The 22,214-nt window shown below is 37.8% G+C and overlaps 1 protein-coding gene across 3 annotated transcripts in view; it reads left to right on the top strand.

Moving 5' to 3' along the window:
• LOC123563690 (decapping and exoribonuclease protein-like) overlaps nt 1–22,214 on the top strand; it is a 32,985-nt gene that overhangs the window by 8,855 nt on the left and 1,916 nt on the right. For 2 of the 3 annotated variants that reach the window (XM_053534825.1, XM_045356642.2), the window contains exons 3-7: nt 15,413–15,639; nt 16,060–16,155; nt 18,635–18,749; nt 19,478–19,613; nt 21,718–21,812. In XM_053534825.1, the coding sequence (XP_053390800.1) occupies nt 15,413–15,639; nt 16,060–16,155; nt 18,635–18,749; nt 19,478–19,613; nt 21,718–21,812 (669 nt within the window). Of the gene's footprint in view, nt 1–10,095; nt 10,552–15,412; nt 15,640–16,059; nt 16,156–18,634; nt 18,750–19,477; nt 19,614–21,717; nt 21,813–22,214 lie in introns of those variants that run through there. The other variant, XM_045356641.2, reaches the window with a different exon arrangement.

Genomic DNA, 22,214 nt, shown 5'->3' with positions numbered 1-22,214 from the left:
TCCTACACATTAAATCCTTTATCCGCCATGATACTGTCATTTCGATCACACATCCTCACTAAACTACTGCGCTCTACTATTTGACGATCACTTGTAGATCCACCATATGATGGCGACACATAAGACACCAACCCACCTGGAGTAGCACCAACAAGAACCTTGACATTGTTTCTATTTTTATATGTGGAGAAAGTTGCTTGCTCCGCGGTTGGATTTTTAGGTTTCCTTATTGGGCATTCCGTTCCGTCAATTATTACTCTGGTATTTGGGTAATGTCGTCTAAAGCTTGTGGGTGCAAAATACCTAACAAGTTTTTGACTGGGCCAAATGTCTAGTTCACCCCACTGCCTACACTACATAAAAATAATCCACGTAACAAAAATGTTACGTATCACACTTTCTGCTATACCGAACATTCTTGAGAGTTCAAAATTTGTCGTATGTCTCCGTAGTTTAATGAGAACAAGAAAAAACTGATCAACAACACTGATATTAGTGACTGAATAATATGCATAGTTCAGACAGTATGCTGCAGGTCCTAGCGTATTCAACACGAAGAAAAACTTAACATAACCTTCAAGGCCAGTGTAAAAATGAACAGCTGGGTCATCTTTTTCAAAGTTGTATATTGAATACATTGGGCATTTAGGTGTCTGTGTTTCCAAGTCAACGGTAATTTCAGCAATAATTTAAGATTGTACGCTTTCTAGCTCAGAAGACGCTGGTTCTTCACAAACGAACTCCTCTACTGCAGCGATAAACTCCATCTCCTCGACAGGAACCAGATCAACTTTGGAGGCGAAGTACTGTTCTCTTGCCTCCGATTCCTCCATTTTGTTCGTAATATCTTCAAATAGTTTCCTTCTTTTCACTGCACTTCTTGCATTGTACCGGGCATCCCGTTCTTTTGACAAAGAATTCTTAATGGGATAAGTCCATGAAAATATACTAGGCACAGCGGTTTTCTTCAATGACATCTTATGTCGATCAGTACCTGAAAATAAACACAATAAAACAACGTGTCAAAATTCCTTCAATAAAACTGATTACAGGTAGACAGATAGATATATTTTTTTTTCGTGCAAATACAAAGTTACAATTATTTATCATACAGTCACAAGAAATATCACATAATATAGCATATCAAAACATAGTCTGATATCACAGACATATTTTTGGCGACTGTGGTAAAGCATTATGATAGAAATAAAAAAAAAACAGGATAAGCCTATCCTGTAAAAGCCTTAAGTACAGCTTATTTCCAACAGGTACATTTATAAAAAAAACTGTATGTCTGCAAATGTTTACATTAATTATAATACAAATCTAGTTTTAGCAACAAACTTAAAATACTGGTTACAACAGTATAAAACCTTTTTACTAAGGCGGTGGCTAGATTAACCAGACTTCTAGACAACCGTTCAAATTTATGTCCGAAAACTGATACAGTCCGAACGTCGAACACATTCCTGTCATCTCACTTTATTCCAAGGTCTCACAAAATTGATATAATGCAAGATATAAAATGGACATGAGGTATTCACAAAATAATTATGTAACATATCAGCATAAGATAATCCATAATAATCGTCTTCCTTAAAATGATGTCTACAAACGTAACACAACTTGCTCGGAGGTGACCATTTCTCGAAGTTGGTTTTTCCCAGCTTTATAGCATGTATCCAAACATCTCTACGTGTTTTGTCCTTATGAAAGAGGTATGTCCCTTTATTTGAACAGTTTGGTGCAACACAATTGGTTTCAGGCATAATTTAATCACTTTTTTATGCAGCTGTCAAACGCATGAAAGGTTACCAAAAGAGTTTTAAGGTTTTGATGGAGGCCTTGAGAAACAAAAATCAAACAACACCAAATCATAGAAAGAAAGAGTTGTTTGACATGAAAATTGAACAGCATATAAAACATGTATATTACTTTATGAAACAAGTGTCAGTATACTGATATAAACATTGAATTCCGGAAAAGGGCTGCCTAAAGGGGCTCCACTTCCGGACAGTTAAACGCCTTTAAAAACTCACCATTTTCAAAGAACTGTTTCACATGTTTGTTTTGATGCATTTGCAATAGCGTGCGAGTGGTGAAATTTCACTTAACAAGGTGGAACATAGTTTTCAGCAATTGTTTATCATTTTTTCTTTACAAATGGCATTCATTTTCAAAGGGAGACAACTTTTTCTCAAAGATTACTTAAAATAATCGGAAAAAGTTGTTTCCCTTTGAAAATGAATGCCATTTGTACTTAAAATAATCGGGAACAATTGTCTCCCTTTGAAAATGAATGCCATTTGTAAAGAAATAAAGATAAACAATTGCTGAAAACTGTGTTCCACTTGTTAGGCGAAATTTCACCACTCGCACGCTATTGCAAATGCATCAAAACGAACATGTGTAACTGTTCTTTGAAAATGGTGAGTTTTTAAAGGCGTTTAACTGTCTGGAAGTGGAGCCCCTTTAGGCAGCCCTTTTCCGGAATTCAATGTTTATATCAGTATACTAACACTTGTTTCGTTAAGTAATATACATGTTTTACATGCTGTTCAATTTTCATGTCAAACAACTCTTTCTTTCTATGATTTGGTGTTGTTTGATTTTTGTTTCTCAAGGCCTCCATCGAAACCTTAAGCCGAAAGTACACCGCATGATAGGACCTATTCGCTCGTAGTGACACCTATCAAATCATTTGGGAAGATAACTCACCGAATGCTGCCATTGTTTCGTCGTTTTCACCCGAACAGCAGGGACATAAGCACATATTTAACTTTGGGGCGATTTTCTCAAGATGTTGAAGATCGTTTCATTCAGACAAAGACATTTTGAAAAATAGCAGAAATTAAGGGCAGCATTCCATCCGAGTGAAGATTTGCACGGCACAACATGTCACATTATTATTGTCAAGTCAAGGACACGGCAAGCTTCTATAAGAAGGTAGAGAGATCTAACATCTGAACAAATTGCAGAAAATGCCAAAACGGAAAAAGAGAAAGAAATTCATGGTATCCGCAGACAAATACACAAATGAATTGCAATCTTTCTCACTCAATGAGAAATGTAACTGGTCGTAGAAAAAAAGAAAAAACATCTAGATTGCTGTACGTTTCGGCGTCCCAACAAAAACACAGTGTACATGCCCTTGTTGTTTCTGTGTCACACAAATGATCAGCCAGAAAGGTTCATGTTCCACAGATGACTGTCTACTGTAAAGTGTCATTAACACATCAAAGATGACAGGATACTTCAACAAGACTTTGTAAAAGGACTGGGCGTGAAGCTCATTGCCAAGAAATTTGATATACTGTGTACAAAATCCAAATAATCCAGAAACGAATCCCAAAAACATCTGTAACTAGGCATCATCCGATGATCTTTTAAGCGGAAAACACACATTATATACACCACAAAGCGATTAAACTCCACTTTAGGCTCACTAGAGAAGAAACCTCAGAAACTGTCCAACAAACTGCCAGACAAGCGCCTACTTATCGCTCTTACAATCAAAGTTTAAGCCCGGGAGTATTGTCTTGGATCTGTATCAGCAAGGTGGCATTGACAATCCAGTGCGTGTTCAACAATGTGCAGTGTTCTCCTCCCCAAGATCTAAAAGAACCAGACATATAGGATGCATTACTCCCATACAGAGGGATCTAGACCTTGTTCTAATAGAGGCAAGGCTTCCAACAGCTAACATTTTCGTACAACTTTTGAGGTGGTGAAAGGGCAGGCACCAACCATTACTTTCAAATATTTCTCTACAATCATTCAGACCGAAACGAATTGTAAAAGTTGTACAACACGACGACTATATAATATCAGAGCATTGTTACAGTAGAAAGTAACGCTATGGAACTTATTCATAAACGGCTGCCAACATCTCAGAGACGAGGAGAACTCATTCCGCCAGATCCGAGCAATATTATCAGTTGCTATACAAGGTTGAAGAGAAGTTGGTTAGGGTACAAAAGGAAATCCAACACTCCGGCAGACTGGGAAAAGTACAAAGTTGTCAAACACAAAGCCTTAACGCTTACGCCGCTGCATTCATGTCAAACATTTCCCGGACATGTTACTAATACCACGAAAACCCCAACGTCTTCTGGGACTGTATAAGGGTAGGATAGCTTCGGCATGTCTGCTCTCAAGAAGAATTGTTTTTACATTGTTTACGTATGGGGTCGGAATATTTAATTTTTAATAACTTTTTCGTTTATTTAACAATTTTAAATATTCAAAAAGTTTTAAATTGCTTACGATTTTCATATTTTCTTATGCAATTATCTTTTTAAAATGTTTAACCATTTTAAATGACATATGACTTTAATAGCGGCGTAGCGATGTTCAAAACTTTTAGAAAAACATTGTAAGTTAAGCATTCATAATTAATATATTTTACTTCGAAACAATAACTAAAAGTTATTGATAAATTGCTTGTTTTATAAACTTTCCATTGATCCAAAAATTATTCATATAATTTGTGTTTTAAGGAAGTTTATGCCGTTAGAAAAACATCACTGTTTACAAAAGGCATGAACGCTCGGCGTCTGCCCACCTGATATCTGTCTTATCAGTACTAAAAATAGAAAATACAACGGATACAAACACGATCTCTCCTATTGCCTTATCCACTTTAAATGGTGAATTCGTCTCGGTGTTCACAAAAATGCACTGAACCGTTCAACTCTAATTCTAAGTCATACCCCGCATCCCAACACCATACATGTCAACACAAAGCCGCGGGGCTAGACAAGATTCGACAAGACAACTCAAACTTGCATCTGAGAAACTGTCGCCATACCTGGCCAGGGTGTTTCAGTTTCCTATATATACCTTGGAAACATCTCAAATGACATCTCATCGGTCTTCAAGAAAAGCAACCGTTCCGACCTGTCCCTCAAACTACCGGCCGACCTGTTTGATTTCAGTATCCAGTAAGGTTCTGATCATATCATCCACAGCAACAAAATGTACCGTTTAGACTTACACCGTAATGATCATAACAGACAGCATGGGTTCTCAAAAGGCGTTACTGCGATTCCCAATTTATTGTAGTAACAGTTTTTGTTCTTGATAAGTGGACACTCATGAATATCAATATACCAGATGTTGCCTGGACAGGTTACAATAGTGAGGTAAATTTTTCTAATAACAAGTGATAACTTAACTATTGGAAATAGTTAATATTGTTGATCGTTCTAGCTGACATTTATTGATACTGTACATTTTCTCTTATAAATAGATAATAGAATTTATCAAACTGTTAGGAACAATGATACTATTACACAAAATTGTACTAATGGTGACATAACTTCCACTGTCCAACTAGATTTCTATTGCCACCTAGAAATACATTATTAAAACAACAACATCTGCCCATCGGCATCTTGCCTATATAAGCAGAATCCCAGAACTGAAGAACAAGTCACATTTATGCAGTTACATGACAGACTTGTTCCTTGGATTCTGCAGGTAAGATATTTTGTTATATTTTTGAGAAAATTATTATCATTTTATTTACTTTAGTATCTTGTATATTGCGGTTAAGTTTTATTAGGTGTTTGAATGATTTGTTGTAATGTAATGATAATTGCAATGTTCAATTGCTATAAAGAAATGTATTACGTGTATTTTGTGACTATAATTTCTTATTCACATACATTCAGTCATTTCTTTCCAGACACTGTATTTTGAATATCCATTTATTTATAATTGAAGTTATATTAGGGTAATCTGCGCGAAAAAAAAACGGTAGTTCGAGTATAATGAATTTCTTACTAATCATTTTGAAAGAATATTGTAATGATAGATTAATTGTTTATTAGACAGTATATCTATATTTTATAAGTATCATACTTCTTGTTTGCTCATAATATATTCAGCATTTTACATGTGTGCCACATGTTTATTGGTAATTTATGGCAAATAAATACCTTTCATTTAGCATTCATATTTTTCATATACTAGTTCACTGAATACTGTTATACTTTGTATTCTTGTTGTTTTGTATAAAATGAAGTCACATTTATGCAGTTACATGACAGACTTGTTCCTTGGATTCTGCAGGTTTTATCCCAGTGGCTTCCGTAACCCCAGAAATATAACGGTTACATTATCACTACTACTATTGATCTCGCCAAAGGAACAGACAACAACTATCACTCCGACCAGTCCTCCTCGATTCCTCTCCGACCAAGTTTCGTTTTTTGTTGGGTTTTTTTTTGTTGTTGTTTTATTTATTTTTTTTTCTTTTGGTTTAATCATATTTTATTGCATATAATTTTCATTTCTACATATATACATAACATACATAATAAATAATCATATATTGAAATGAAAAGAACAGCAAATGGGTTGGACCAAGTTTCTCATCTCATCTCTTACAGAAACTGGATCACAATGCCCTGTTTGCAACATTGAACGAACTTCACCATAACCTTATTCTTCATCCTTCTTCTTCCGTTGCTGTACAGGTCTCACTCTGGGACAACGTCGTACAATGGTGTATGTACAAGGTGGTGTGTGCGGAGCTCAATTATTTACAGTGCAAAGTAAAAGCAGATAAAAACGACGTTGCAGCTTAGTGGGATGATGGCGCCAGGGCCCTATTGAAAGCCTTGACGCTGTCGGCCATGATGACATCCTGTGGAAGCCGGTTCAATAGTCTTGTGGCGGAGGCGAAGGAGTGATGGAGGACATCTTTGCCACAAAACGGAGGATAGAGTCTCATGGAGTGGACACGGGTGTTGATGGGGGTAGGGTGGAAAAACCACGCTGGTGGCGTTATGTCGACAAGGCCGTGAACTATTCAGTAAGTCATGACCAGCTTGGCGTTGGAACGACGTTTTTGGAGGGGTAGCCAGCCGATATCAGACACCACTTGGCTAGTACTGCTAGTGGTGCGGTAATCGCCCTTCACAAAGTGTGCTACGCGGCGCTGGACGGCCTCAAGTTGGTCAATGTTGGTCTGTGTGTGAGGGTCCCATGCAGAGCTGGCGTACTCTAGAATAGGCCTTACGAGGGTCTGGTAACACTGTGCCTTGACTTCCTGTGGGCAGTTTGTCAGGTTCTTTCTGAGAAAGGCAAGGCAGTTGTTTGCCTTTTTGGCTGTTTTGGTGACACGGGTGTTTATGGAGAGTTGCTCGTCAAGGTACACGCCCAGGTATTTGCCTTCTTTTACTACTTGGAGCTCACTGCCATGGATGTAGTAGGCTGCCTTGATAGGGGTTGACTTTCTGGTTATGCGTATAACCTCGAACTTTGATGCATTGAACGACATCTGCCAGTCGCGCTCCCATTGCTGAAATCTATCTAGATCTTCTTGTAAGGCTTGTGCATCCTGTGTGGTGCTGATCTTCCTGTACATGAGGCTGTCATCAGCAAAAAAGGCGCGTTGTGGACTTGGCTTGCAGTGGGAGGTCGTTAATGTAGAGCTGGAAGAGTAGGGGTCCGATGACCGATCCTTCGGGCACGTCTGAAGTGACTGAGGCTGTATCATATTATCTTCCCTCTACTAAGACTTGCTGTGTACGGTTTGCAAGGAAACTGCGTATCCACTGCAGAAGGTTACCCCTGATGCCGCAGTACTCTAGCTCGCTGGCAACTCGCTCATTGGGAACCTTATCGAATGCCATGCTAAAATCGAACAAGACTGCGTCGATTTGTTCCATCTCCTCGAAGCCTGTGGCTAGGTTATATATCGCGAGGATAAACTGGCTCTCAGTAGACCTCCTGTTTCTGAAGCCGTGCTGTTGGTCTGACAGTATCTTGTGTTTATCGAGGTGGGCCATAATTTGGCTGTGAAGGATGTGCTCGATAATCTTATTTCATACTGAGGTAAGCGATATCGGCCGATAGTTGGCAGGGTCACTGTGGTCTCCCTTTTTGAAGGTGTGACATTCGCGTGCCTGCAGTCTGTCGGTACTTGGCCTTGGTCGACAGATGCAGAGAAAATAAGTGCTAATGATGGTGCCAGCTCTTCTGCGTAGTCTTTCAGGAACCTTGTCGGGATGCTGTCGGGACCGGTCGCCTTGTGTGGGTCTAGGTCAACAAGTAGTTTCCGCACACTCTTGACGCCGATGCTGAAACTGTGCATGTCGGGATGAGGACTATTTCCGAGTGATGGAATGTGGGAGGTGTCTTCCCTAGTAAACACTCCACTGAATTGCTGGTTCAGAATGGTAGCTTTGGTGGTTGGCTCGCTGTGGGTGAAACCGTTAGCTTTCAGGGGTGATATGCCACTTTTGTAGCACCTCTTCTCCTGACTAGGGTATACAGTTTCTTTGGATTGCGGTCTGTTCTAACCATGTCCCAGATGTATCTAGTGTATGCCTATCTGCATTCGTAGCGGGTGTCCTTGGTGATCTGCTTATTTAGCGGATGTGGTCGGCTTCATTGCCTGTAGCTTTTGCCCGTCGGAATGCTCTCTTCTTTCTTCTGGAGAGGTGTTTGGCTTTCCGGGATATCTAGGGTTGTTTGTAGCAAGAGGTGGTCATTTTGGAAGGAACGTGGGCTGTGATGGTGTGGTCTACAAAGTTCCTGAAAGTTGTCCACAGGGTGTTGATGTCTGTATGTGGGTTATATCTTGTGGTGAAATCAAGGCTAAATTCTCTGACAGCTGCCTGTATGTTGGTCGTTTCAGCATTTTTCCAGAGGAATATCTTTCTTGGGGTTGTTTGTAACGATCTGCTGAAGTCTGTGCATGGGTGAAAACTACATCGTGGTCGCTGACGCCTGGCAGCGGTTCGCAACGGCTAACTAGTAATGGACGGTTGGTGATAAATAGGTCCAAGATGTTGTTTCCCCCTGGTGGGGAAGTTGACTACCTGTTCAGAACTTGTGTCAATGACTGTGTCCAGGAAGAGCTGATTAAGCTGTTTGGGGTTGTTGTTTCCAGCGATGGTATACGAGCCCCAGTCAACAACCGCCTCGATAGCCTAGTGGTAGAGCGTCCGCTTCGAGTGCGGGAGGTCGTGGGTTCGATCCCCGGCCGCGTCATACCAAAGACGTAAAAAATGGTACCAGTACCTCCCTTGCTTGGCGCTCAGCATTAAAAGGGAAACTGACCTCTTCTTTCATACCCTCGTGGTGATGGATTCCATCAGGAATGAGGTGTCGAGAGTGATTCATATAAGTTGTAAAACTTCCTTCACAATCGACCTTAAATAATTTCTGTGGTTAATGTCGTCTGCCAACCAGATGGTCGAAGTGGGGTAGGCGAGATGGAGGTGGCGTACCTGTCTGCAAATTTCTCCATGTAGGCTAGGTCACTGCTTGGTGGGCGGTATTATGGAGGCTATGATAAGTGGTGCTCTGCCACTGGTTACAAGGGAGGCGGTCGTGATCTCTGCGTGTGTGTCAAGCTTCAGGGATGTGCCGATGATAGAGTCCTTGGCGGCGATGACAACCCCATCATGTCGGTCTAGGGTTCTGTCCTGTCTGGCTATGAAGTGATGACTCGCAGGGAGGGTTTCTTGATCATGTACCGCTGGGTACAGCCAGGTTTCACTACCAATAATGATGTCTAGGTCCAGTTCTCTAGGAGGGGCCAGTAGGATGTACGTTTCACCCTCAGACTTTGGAAGTTTATTACGAGTACCCGCAAACTAGAGGCTCAAGGTTTGTTGGGTGGTGTTGGTCTGCGATTGATGGAGTGGTTTGCAGAGCTGAAACTGGACGATGCATTGCTGCTTTCTGGTGTGCTTGATACGTCGGAGAGGATGCTGTAAGTGTTTTTCTGTGGCTATGGACGTGTTCATAGAATCAGAGGATAGCGTGTTGGACAACGTGGAGGAAGTTTGGAACACCACAGCTAAAACAAATCCAACTTGAGTTAGGAGTCAGGCCTCAAGCATTCCTGTTTTTATCCTTTTAATCAATAACAAATTTTCCTTTCGTATTTTCTTTTATTTTCTACTAACAATTTGTGTGGCTTAACGCGCACGAAAATGTCTACGTCCCAGTAGAGAGCTAGACAATAACGGAAGGCAGATAGACTTCGAAACGGAAACTGTGTTAGGCAAAAACTGATACCGCAGAACGGGCATTAGCCTGCGCATTATTTTTTGTGATTATCACGTACAATACATTTTCATGAAGCACACAAATTGTAAACAATTTTGTGGAAAACTCGCAGATTTCTTTCTGCAAAATGTGTTCGAAACGACGCATAGAAAACAATGACAGTTCATTTAAACACAAAAGAGCGAAAGAAGATTACATCGGAACTAGAGATACGTCCTTTGACACAAGAAATCATAGATATTTTGACAAAAACTTTCCATTTTTCAGGCAGCCTGTTGAAATAGGTTCATTTTCACTTGACATCAACAGAAAATTTGAACACTCAAGAAAGCAGCTGAAATACTATGTGAAACCTTCAGATTTAAACAGGGTACATTTTAATTTATGTGAAGGTTATAGTACAATGATCAGGAAAGATGAAACTGTAAAAGAATCTATTAATTACATGTACATTTTAAGTTGGATTTCAGAGAATATGGAAAAGTTTGCAATCAAAGGAGAAAATGAGGAAACAAAGCGGTAACTTTTACAAGAATTTTATTACAGTCGATTGGTCAGTTCCGGATCACTAAGGGCTATATTTGTTATAGAACTTCGAAAATATATCTTTTAAAACAAATTTTTGCACAGGGAGAAAGGAAAATCCTTTTGCTTTTTAAATTACCACATTTGGTTTGAAAATTCAAAGTAAATAATTATTCTGCAGCAGCAACAGTGATGTCACCACCCCGGTCAGTTTCGGATCATTTTGGTCAGTCTTTGATCATTTTGGAGTAAAACTTATAAATGCACTGTGACACCTGTGAAATGATTATTGTTTTCTATCAGCCAATCCAATCATTACATTTTGACAGACTTGAAAGATAAAAATATTTTCTTGTTTAAAAATGGTTTCTCGATCGTGTTGCGTCCCTGTTGCGTGAGTTCCGGATCACGTGGATTGAAAAAAATATGATTTCTTTTTCACATTCCAGCGATCTGTAATACTTATATTTTGATATGTTATTTCTCTTATTGGAACAAAATTTCATGCTAAGAACTAAATGTTTATCTTCGTCGTGTAAGTGTAAACAGTGCTGTGATCCGGAACCCCTATGATCCGGAACTGACCAACCAACTGTACTTTTGAAAGAACAAAAGGCTCTTTTGAATATCGAGGTAAAGCAGGCCTTGACACAAAACCATCTGGCATCACTTTCATATGCATCGCAAAGTTTACATAATAAAATTCTTTTCTTCAGTGTTTTAGGGTGTTATAGCAGATATTATGTTATACAGGTGTAGTGAAAGTAGGTTTATAGGCCACTTTCAACAGCCATGCTGTTGAGTTAACCCTTCAGCGACGTGGCTCAAGTGTCAGCATACGGATCACGAGGTCCGGGTTTCGAGCCCCAGTGGGGACCATGGCATTTTCTCTCACAGACTTTATTTTAGAGGATTGCTAGGTGGAATATTAGCATCTTTGTGATATTTTAAAGTGTGTTATATAATATTTAATTTCCATTATTTTGATAGTTTATTGCCATTTTATTACCTCCCTTTAATTTTGCTTCTAGGTGCCCTTTTCTTAAGCTCCTCACAGCGGTTACCTTCCCTTTTGTTCATTTTAACCGCTGCATTCACGAGATACACATGACAATGAGAAAGTCACATGACACTGCAAATAAACAACATTATCAATGAGTAAAATACACTTTCCAGCAAAAATAAATGAGTACTGTACCATTTAGGTTCAAAAGTTATCTAGAGCTCTGGGTTGTGAGTATCTTTGCAATAGATACCCACCATACTGTTATGATCCCTACCTATATGTACAATATATATACTCATTATTTGAGTCTTTTGTCAAATTGATGTTGACGTCTAAACAGATGACATCGTTTGTAATTGTACGATGATATTTCTGATGAAAACATAACAGTGGAAACTAGTATGAATGTGTTGTTTTGGTAATTTCTTATTATCCTTTTGATCTTGCCAAGACTATGCTTTCTTGCAGATGTGAGTCCCTCTGCCAAATGTTCAAATAAATCCTGTTTGGCATGGGTGCAAGAGGGCATGGATACATTTTCTACTATTTTTCTCAAAAATTCCTTGTCCAATTTCAAAATAAGTTTACACAAATGTTTCTTGGGTGACCCCTTACCAAGATTGATAATTTTAATTTGATTTAACAAAGAAACGCCACACCAAAAAATGAAGAAATTTCAAACTCCCATAAACCCATATGAATACAAAAAAAAACTGTTTTTTTCTATGACCATCTACTACGAATGCTCAATTGTTTTCAGTTTGTCAACAAAAAAGCAAGCTACCAGACCTAAAAAAAATATAAAAATATTTAAAAAACATCGCCTAATCCAGGTAAGAAATAATTTCTCAGAAGTGTTTGAAAAACATGACTACAAGGTTAGAGGGCTAGTCTGCTCTACAGGATATGGCTCTTTGTAAAATCTACATGGCAGTTTTTAAGAAATACCAAAGTTTTCAAAATCGTTCTGTTGCAGTCAATTACTGTACGTAAGTCAATTGTCAACAATTTTGCCAACTTTCAGTTTGAAAGAATGGCTACTGTCGGAATTATGCCACATTCAGACAGACAGTCCACACCTGCAAAAAACGTGTCAGGGGCATAGATAATGCCAATTTTTCATTAAATATAGTATCATACGGCCTTACTTTTCTTATTTCTATAATTAGTTTACAAGAAACAGCTAGAAGTACAAAAAAAAAAAATGGTGTCGCTGATGCAAAACAGAGATGTGGGGAATCACCTTAAAAACAGAATTTTGCCTACTTTCCGAAAAAATCTCAAATTTGCCCAAAATATGCAAATGATACGCCATGTTTGTCTTAAAATGGTGCTTATTGCTCAATTCTGACCAGAAAGTACCAGTTTTACATCGGTTCAAGCAATTTTCACGAAGTGCGAATTTCTCATTTTAGGTATGAAGGTATTAAATGCATCCGCTACTATTTTCTATATAAGATTAACAACTTATAACATATTTTTATCAAGACTTCTAGCATTTCACTTCCTGTGAGACTACCCTTGTCTTGAAGGTCTGTCTTTAGGCAATCAAAATATACCCAAAAAATATGGGGTCGACCATAATGCAGTGAAACCATGGTCACGTGACTGAGACACGTGATGGAAACGCTAATATTGCGTAGGTAGACATCAGGAAATACCTACTTTCACTTTCATTTTACAAGGCAGCTTCAAATCAACTTTTGAAGCATATAACGTAGCTTAAAATCATCTGCGGACATTCCTTTTTACAATCAAGCATCAATAAAGCTTATATCTGGCATGAAAAGGGCCTTTACTACGCGGGAAAATTGCACTATATATTGATATGGACTACATTCGAGTGGACCACGGAGGCATATCCGGCCAATTGCCCCCTTCATGCCTTCAAAGCATTTAGGCAGAAGTGTTGCTTGGATAGCTCCCTTCCAATTTATTACCTGTTTCAGCTGGGAAGTTGAGCATTCTATGATCATCATGGCCCATTTATACATGAAATGATTATCTTGACAGGTTCTCTCCTAACTCATTTTGCATTATTCAATGATTTATACTTGCCGTCCTTCCAAGGACAGTGATCTGTTTGTATCTTATCAAGCTGTTGAAATCAGCTTGTTATTTCGGCTTAGCAATGTCATGAATGCTACAAACCATAGAACCAATCAGTCCGAGTAAGCTGTTAGCAAACTTTCCCAGTGATCATCAGTCTCAAGTTGCCTTAAATATCTCATACAAAAATGTACTATTATATAATGTGACCTTAATACTGATATTGCTGACAATTGACAGCTTTCGTGTCACTTGAAGGACAGAATCTTGAGTTATACATACAGCTTTGATATTGCTGTCTTGTAGATGTAGTTCAAAATATTGCTTAAAAATTTTATACGCACGTTTGAAAAACAAGACGTATTATGGGAACGCCCCTGGCGGGTGTGCAGGTGGGCGGCATCCACAGACTTTGTCCGGAGCATATCTTCTTCATGCATGGAGGGATTTTGATGAAACTCGGCACAGTTGTTCACCATCATGAGATGGAGTGTTTTGCGCAAGAGCCAGGTCCCTAGGTCTAAGGTCAAGGTCACACTTTGAGGCCAAAGGTCAAATTCAAGAATGACTTTGTCCGGAGCATATCTTCTTCATGCATGGAGGGATTTTGATGAAACTTGGCACATTTGTTCACCATCATGAGACGGAGTGTCTTGCGCAAGAACCAGGTCCCTAGGTCTAAGGTCAAGGTCACACTTAGATATTAAAGGTCAAATTCAAGAATGACTTTGTCTGAAACTTGGCACAGTTGTTCACCATCATGAGACAGAGTGTCTTGCGCAAGAACCAGGTCCCTAGGTCTAAGGTCAAGGTCACACTTAGATGTTAAAGGTCAAATTCAAGAATGACTTTGTCTGGAGCATAATCTTCTTCATGCATGGAGGTGTTTTGATTTATCTTGGCATAATTGTTCACCATCATGAGACGGAGTGTCATGCGCAAGAACCAGGTCCCTAGGTCTAAGGTCAAGGTCACACTTAGAGGTCAAAGGATACAAGAATGAAAACTTTGTCCGTAGCGTTTTTTCTTCTTCATGCATGGAGGGATTTTGATGCAACTTGGCACAAATGTTCACCACCATGAGATGGAGTGTCTTGCACAAGAACCAGGTCCCTAGGTCTAAGGTCAAGGTCACACTTAGAGGCCAATGGTCAGATACAAGAATGACTTTGTCCGAAGCATTTCTTCTTCATGCATGGAGGGATTTTGATGTAACTTGGCACAATTGTACACCATCATGAGACGAAGTGTCATGCACAGGTCCCTTCTTTAGAATTACTTCCCTTCGTTGTTACTCTAAATAGCTTGTATTGTAACTTTTTCATTACTAGTCGTAGGGAAAAATCGAGACCACTTTTCTGTAGTGCAACATGCATGTTACATCCAATTCTGAGGTGTATTTTGACCTATCTCTACTTGGTAAGGATTTTTGTGTGGACTTACAATTTTTTTGGGGGGATTTTTTTTTTTTTTTTTTTTTTTTTTTTTTATCTTCCCTTAGTTGTTACTGTAAATAACTTATATTGTAACTTTTTTATAATTGACCGTAGGGAAAAACCAAGACCACTTTTCAGTGGTACAACATAGATGCTACTTTCAAATTTTAGGTGTATTTTAAGCCATCTCTACCTGGTAAGGAGTTTTAATGTGGATTTAGAAAAACAAAAGAATTACAATAATTACTACCACAAAATTAAAATTCCATTTTCAAATACAGGTGCTAGTGTAAAGAAATTTGCTGTGACGGGCATGTATTGCGACATTCTGGCACCCTTGTTAGTCTTTTGTGTTGTATTTCAGGCAGCTGAACACAGACTTTGTTTGCTGGCGAGGGTTGTATACAAAGTTCTTGTGTACACCATATGAGAATAGAGAAGGCTGGCTTGTAGCTGTAACTCTTTATAATGGAACATATTACCTGTGTGAGTTTGAAACAGAGCAGAAAAAGCAACAGAATGCATCGAGGACAAAACGTGATGATGAAATGTGTTGTTGGGGATGGAAGTTTGAGCAATATTTAACTGCAGGTTGGTTTTATGGGCTGTTAATTTTAACACACAATAAACTACAGATAATAATGAAGTTATTTTTTGCACTAAGTGTACAAATCTTAAGTTTGTACCAAACTAATCTTGGCAATGTGCGGCTCATAGACCAATGAGAGAATGGTGAGATAGACACACAGGATCTGATTTTGAGAATATCCATCAAGTGTTTTCTCCCATAGGTCAATTCTAGTGATGCTGCAGGTAAACAGTCTTTCTTCCTATGTTTGATCTCTACCGAAATGATATGTATAAGTTCATGAATTTCATTGTCAATGAATGAATTATTTAAGAAAACAATGACTCAGATTGACTAAGCAGATAGTAAGAGACATCTGAACATGTTCTGTATAACCAAGGTGTTTCATATAGACTGAATAGAATTAACCTGTAAATTTGCAGATTCTCCCACTGGTGTTCCTGATACAGAGTCTCCATACAACAACTGCGAGGCTTTCTGTACTGTTGTTCGTTCAAGACTAAACTCTCATTCCTTGGGTGAGTATTGAAGGTTGTAAGACCTATGTTCAGAGCTTGAATGGATCTTGGTCTAGCAATTTTATGTTCATTTTACCTTGGTCTTTTTATTATTTTACTTTATATCAGATATGGTCAAAATGACATGCAAATATACGAGGGCTGTTTCATAAGTTAAGTGATATATTGAGGTATATATGAGGGCTGTTTCATAAGTTTGTGGAATTGCTTTAGGAATAAAATACTAAAAAACAAAATAATCTTGAGAAACGTTTGCTTAAGGCTTACTTACAAACCAAAAATAGTTGTGATACATTGAAAGTAGTACCGAGTATTACTTAAAGCACATTGGCGTCAATTTTACCGTCACTTAAATGTCAAATTGCAGAGTGCATTTGACTTTTTCGATGTAGCCACCACCTGTGGCCACTCATTTCTGTGTCTATGTACCCATTGGTCAAATGTAATCTTGAACCAAGCCTGATTGAATAACAGTATTACAGCTTTTGTGCCACATTTGCACATAAGTCTTCTATCATTGTTTATCAGTTCCGCGGTACCCACAGTTACAGAAGATGTCGTACGATCTGATCCTTTATCGTCAAACACTGAAGTTCTGCCATCTCTGAATCTCTCATGCCACTTGTATAACAAGAGCACCGTCTTGCGGGTGCAAACACTCATCTGATTTTTTTGTCTCTGTATAATAGAAATATTAACCTACCCTTGATTTTCTAAGTCCAAAAGGGGCCAGAATTCTTGCAAAAAGCAATGCAGAGTTACAGTACTTGCTGTGCAGTGTCAGCTCAGGCCCTTTTTTTTTCATCAATTTGGGAATGCCACCGACACTGGTGGAATTGGGAAAATGCTCTCAGAAATTGTCTTAATTGGGACAATTTGCAAATTACCAAAATCTACATAAATGTGTTTTTGTGTGAAATATTGATGAATTGCACTTCAGTAATTGTTCAACAGTATGATAATTTACCTAAATATACATACAAATCAGCAAAATTATCTTAAAACAGCAAAAACCCTAAAAGGTATAATCATTTGAGAATTTTAAATTCAACTTTGGGAAAAAAACATACTTTTTTGCATTGGGATTACCTCCTTTTACAGGAGGTAGATTTATAGCGGAAAAAAAGCCCTGCCTGAGGTTTTGATGAGGAATAAGTGTTGCAAGTTTTAAAGCAATAGGTTTGACTGCAAAGGAGAAAAGTTGACCTAAATGCAAAACTTAACCAAAAAATCTCATATATTCCAGTCAAAAATGGGCCATAATTCTTGCAAAAAGCAGGATGGAGTTATGTTTCTTGCTGTACATTTTCAGCTTTTGATGATGAACAAGTGTTGCAAGTTTCAAAGCAAAAGCTTTAATAGTTTAGGGGAAAAGTTGACCTAAACATAAAATTAAACCAAGAAATCTGACATTTTCTAAGTCCAAAAGGGGCCATAATTCTTGCAAAAAGCAGGATGGAGTTATGTTTCTTGCTGTACATTTTCAGCTTTTGATAATGAACAAGTGTTGCAAGTTTCAAAGCAAAAGCTTTAATAGTTTAGGGGAAAAGTTGACCTAAACATAAAACTAAACCAAGAAATCTGACATTTTCTAAGTCCAAAAGGGGCCATAATTCTTGCAAAAAGCAGGATGGAGTTATGTCTCTTGCTGTACAGAGTCATCTAATGATGGTGAACAAGTGTTGCAAGTTTTAAAGCAATGCTTAGATAGTTCAGCAGAAAAGTTGCCCTAAACATGAAACTTAACCAGGCAAGGCCAACACCGACGCCGATCAAGTGATGACCATAACTCATTTTTTTTTTCAAAAAAACAGATGAGCTAAAAATGTCTTTTCACACGGTAATGTATCCGAGTTTTTAATTTGTTTAAGTGTTTTCGTCTGAGAAAGTTTGCGTCCCACACAAAATGTCACCATGGGACGTATCTCAATCTCATCCATTGACATCAAGCAATTGTTGGAAGTCATGGCGATAAAACGCTGTTGGGAAGTAACCATTCAATACGTCTTAAAAATTTTAGAAAATGACGTCGAGACGTAAAGCTAATGTTGGTTTCTTTCGCACCAAATTACATAAAGTTTGACTACTCTATGGCACTTTGGGTAAGTTTGAAATGCATGAAATAATGATGTGCTTCAAAATGCTGAATATTGGTTGCTATAGATACCTCTAATTCTTTGATTCAAAGAAAATTAACCAATTTTAAAATAAAATATGATATAATAGCATTTCCATGTAATTTGATTGAAAAATATAATTTTGAGAAAATAATTCCGCAGATTTATGAAACAACCTTTGTCCATGCATTGATTTATTTATTCAACATTTTAAATGGCAGAAAAAAAGGGAAAAAGGAACTGGGATATAAAGAAAATAATGATGCAACCCTGCAACACTTAGTAAGTGTTCTTCACCTGTGACAGAATCTTACTATTGTTGCTGGTCAGACATGTTTTAATGGAGTGTAATTCAATTTCAGTTTACAGTGGTGAGGTAGATGCTGTATATACAGATGATGTGTATGGCAAACATTACATAGAGCTTAAAACATCGAGAGATTTCAGCCATCCCAGACAGTATGTAAACTTTAAAAGGTTTGTACATTTCTACATACTATATGAAATAAGAATATCTCTACCAAGTAAGACTCCTTCACTTACTTTGTTTTATTTTTTATTTTTCACCTTGAATTTTTAAATCTGAAGCATCAGATTCTAGGTGCTTCTATGGCTGAGTGGTTAAGGTTGACGGCTTTGGATTGCTTGCCTAACCTGTGCTAGTTCGGAACCCCACTTTAGAGTAGAATTCTTTCAAAAGATTTCACTCTCTCTGTTATGGAAGCTTTGTCTCACCCTGTCCTGCTAGTCAGATCGCTCTGAACTGGAAGAGTATTAACTGATGCCTTTGTTTATAAAGCGCCTTTGAATGTGTTAGTCATGAAAAGGACACTATATAAATCTGGTACAATATATATGCGAGGAAGCCGTCCAACCAGCTTATGAAAGGTTGATTGTTCTACTCGGGGGTGCCTTGCCTGTACCCGAAATAATTCCTGTAGGGGAACCTGCAGTTTTCCTCCATTAAAACCTTCAAAAATTGCCATTCGACCTAAATCATGATGGTGTGACTTAAAACCAAACAAAATAAAGCATTAGGTTCTAACTTAAATTGCTTTATAATATTAATATATCAGTCTTGGACACACCAAGTAAGATCAGTGCATCAGAGAATGTTTCAATTGATTTAGTTCTCTCACTGATCATTGCATACAGTATATTTTAGAAATTAATGTAGCATTTTTAAATGAAATTTTGAAATTCAGGTTCAAGTTGATAAAATGGTGGGCTCAGAGTTTCCTGGTAGGTATACCAGAGATAGTGTGTGGATACAGAGATGATGATGGAATTGTACACAGGCTGGAATCATTTAGCACAAAGAAATTACCAGAAATTGCCAAGGTATGTTATGTCTTATGTCTGATGGTACAATACACAGCCTATGTCCTGTGCAAGTTCAGAAGAAATAATTGTTACCTCCTTATTTTCTATGGAAAATTAGCAATTTGAGCTCACCTGAGCACAAAGTGCTGAAGGTGAGCTTTTGTGATCACCCTGTGTCCGTTGTCGTCCGTCCATCCATCGTCAACAATTTCACTGTTAACACATTAGAGGTCGCAATTTTGACCCAATCTTAATGAAACTTGGTCAGAATGTTACCCTCAATAAAATCTTGAACCAGTTCGATATTGGGTCATCTGGGATCAAAAACTAGGTCACCAGGTCAAATCAAAGGAAAAGCTTGTTAACACTCTAGAGGTCACATTTATGACTGTATTTTTATGAAACTTGGTCAGAATGTTAATCTTGATGATCTTTAGGTCATGTTCAATCTTGGTCATATGGGATCAAAAACTAGGTCACCAGGTCAAATCAAAGGAAAAGCTTAACATTGTAGAGGCCACATTTATGACTGTATTTTCATGAAAATTAGTCAGAATGTTAAACTTGAGGATTTATAGGTCAAGTTCGAACCTGGGTCATGTGAGGTCAAAAACTAGGTCACTAGATCAAATCAAAGGAATGCTAGTAGAGGTCACATTCTTGACCATATCTTAATGAAACTTGGTCAGAATGTTATTATGATGATCTTTAGGTCAAGTTTAAATCTGGGTCAGGTGGGGATGAAAAACTAGGTCACCAGGTCTAATCAAATGCAAAGCTTGTAAGCACTCTAGGGGCAACATTTATGACTGTATCTTCATGAAACTTGGTCAGAATGTTAACCTTGATGATCTTTAGGTCAGGTTAAAATCTGGGTCAGGTGGGGTGAAAAACTAGGTCACCAGGTCAAATCAAATGTAAAGCTTGTTAATACTCTAGGGGCCACATTTATGACTGTATCTTCTTGAAACTTCATCAGACTATTAACTTTGATGATCTGTCGGTCAAGATCAAATCTGGGTCAGGTAGGGTCAAAAACTAGGTCATCAGGTCAGATCATAGGAAAAGCTAGTTAACACTCTATAAGCCACATTTATGACCTATTTTAATGTAACTTGGTCAGAATATTAATCTTGATGATCTTTAGGTCAAATGTAAATCTTGGTCGGGTATGGTCAAAAACTAGGTCACCAGATCATAACAAAAGAACAGCTTGTTAGCACTCTAGAGGCCACATTTATGACAGTATCTTTGTAAAACTTGGTCAGAATGTTAATCTTGATGTTCTGTAGGCCAATAGATCAGGTGAGCGATACATTGCCTTCATGGCCCTCTTGTATAGTCTTTTTATAATCATTTTATATGTTTTGCCACCTTTGATTCAGTGATTCATCTCTATGGACAAAAAAATTGCAACACGATTCCAACACTCTATAGTCGTATGTCTGAGAACCCCAGTATTTATATTAATATCTTCTTTGAAACTATCGAACAGAACTTCCTTCAGTCTCTCAATTATTCTTAAAAAGTCACTTAATTCAACTACAAAAAACAGTAATTAATAAATCTGAAGTTCCTTAACTTTGTTCAAAATAGTATCGTTACACTTTGCTCTCTCAAAATGTTTTGACTTCATAAAATTGTATTTGTTAACTTCACTTATAGAATAGCTCCGAGAGCTGAAACAGTTGACAAAAACAATATTTTCTCGCAATAATGTGTACATAGTCATAGCAAATATTTTTAGTGTTAAGCTTGTCTAATGCTTCACTTAAGAAATAATTTATAGCAAGAGTGCTTTCACACCATTTATGCACAATGGATGGTTATACGTTGGGCATAATAGCGCCCTCGTGAAATTGTATGTATGACGTATAACCACCAGAGTGTATAAGTAGTGTTAAAACACTGTTGTGCTATAAAATATTTCGATTTAATCTAAAACACTAGATAAAATATAGAAGCGCTCTTTCTTGGTCACAACAAACTTTGCTGTCACCACATGTTAACATGATGTCATTCTAGTGTAAGAGTGTTTTAACAGAGACATGCATATTAGAATAATTCATAAAGCAGAGTGAACTGTACACACCATTAGGACCTTCCTTTTGTGTTGTTTCAGGATATAAGCAATCCCTGGAAAGCAAATGTGTGTTTCAACTTTCTGGATCAGCTGCTATCTTTTATAAAGTCTACAGTAAAAATTGATGATCATAGGTGAGTTTCTATAAAGTCTTCTTCACTGACGATAAAATTTTCATCTGAACAAAGTAAAAGAAACACTGTATTAAGTTTTTGTAAACATATATAGACTGTTAACTGTGTTCACTTCAGAAACATCTTGGATGATTCATACTCAAGGCTACAACCGGTATTACAAAATATACAATCTGTATCAGTTTTCAGTTCATATTATTAAACTGTTGCATAAAACACGTTTTTTAACAATAGACAAAGAATTTGCCTATATTTGATCTAAATACTGTTGAAAAACTGCGTTAAACCCAAAACAAACTATATTTGATCTGTAATGGGCTGTCAATGTGTGATTGAAGTTGATTTTGTATTGCTCCAGTATGGTATTTAATACTGATTTTTTTTCTGAACAGATATATATTT

Source organism: Mercenaria mercenaria, chromosome 2 (genome assembly GCF_021730395.1).
Source record: "Mercenaria mercenaria strain notata chromosome 2, MADL_Memer_1, whole genome shotgun sequence".
NCBI classification, from domain to species: Eukaryota; Metazoa; Mollusca; class Bivalvia; order Venerida; family Veneridae; genus Mercenaria; species Mercenaria mercenaria.
This window is presented reverse-complemented; position numbering and strand designations above follow the sequence as displayed.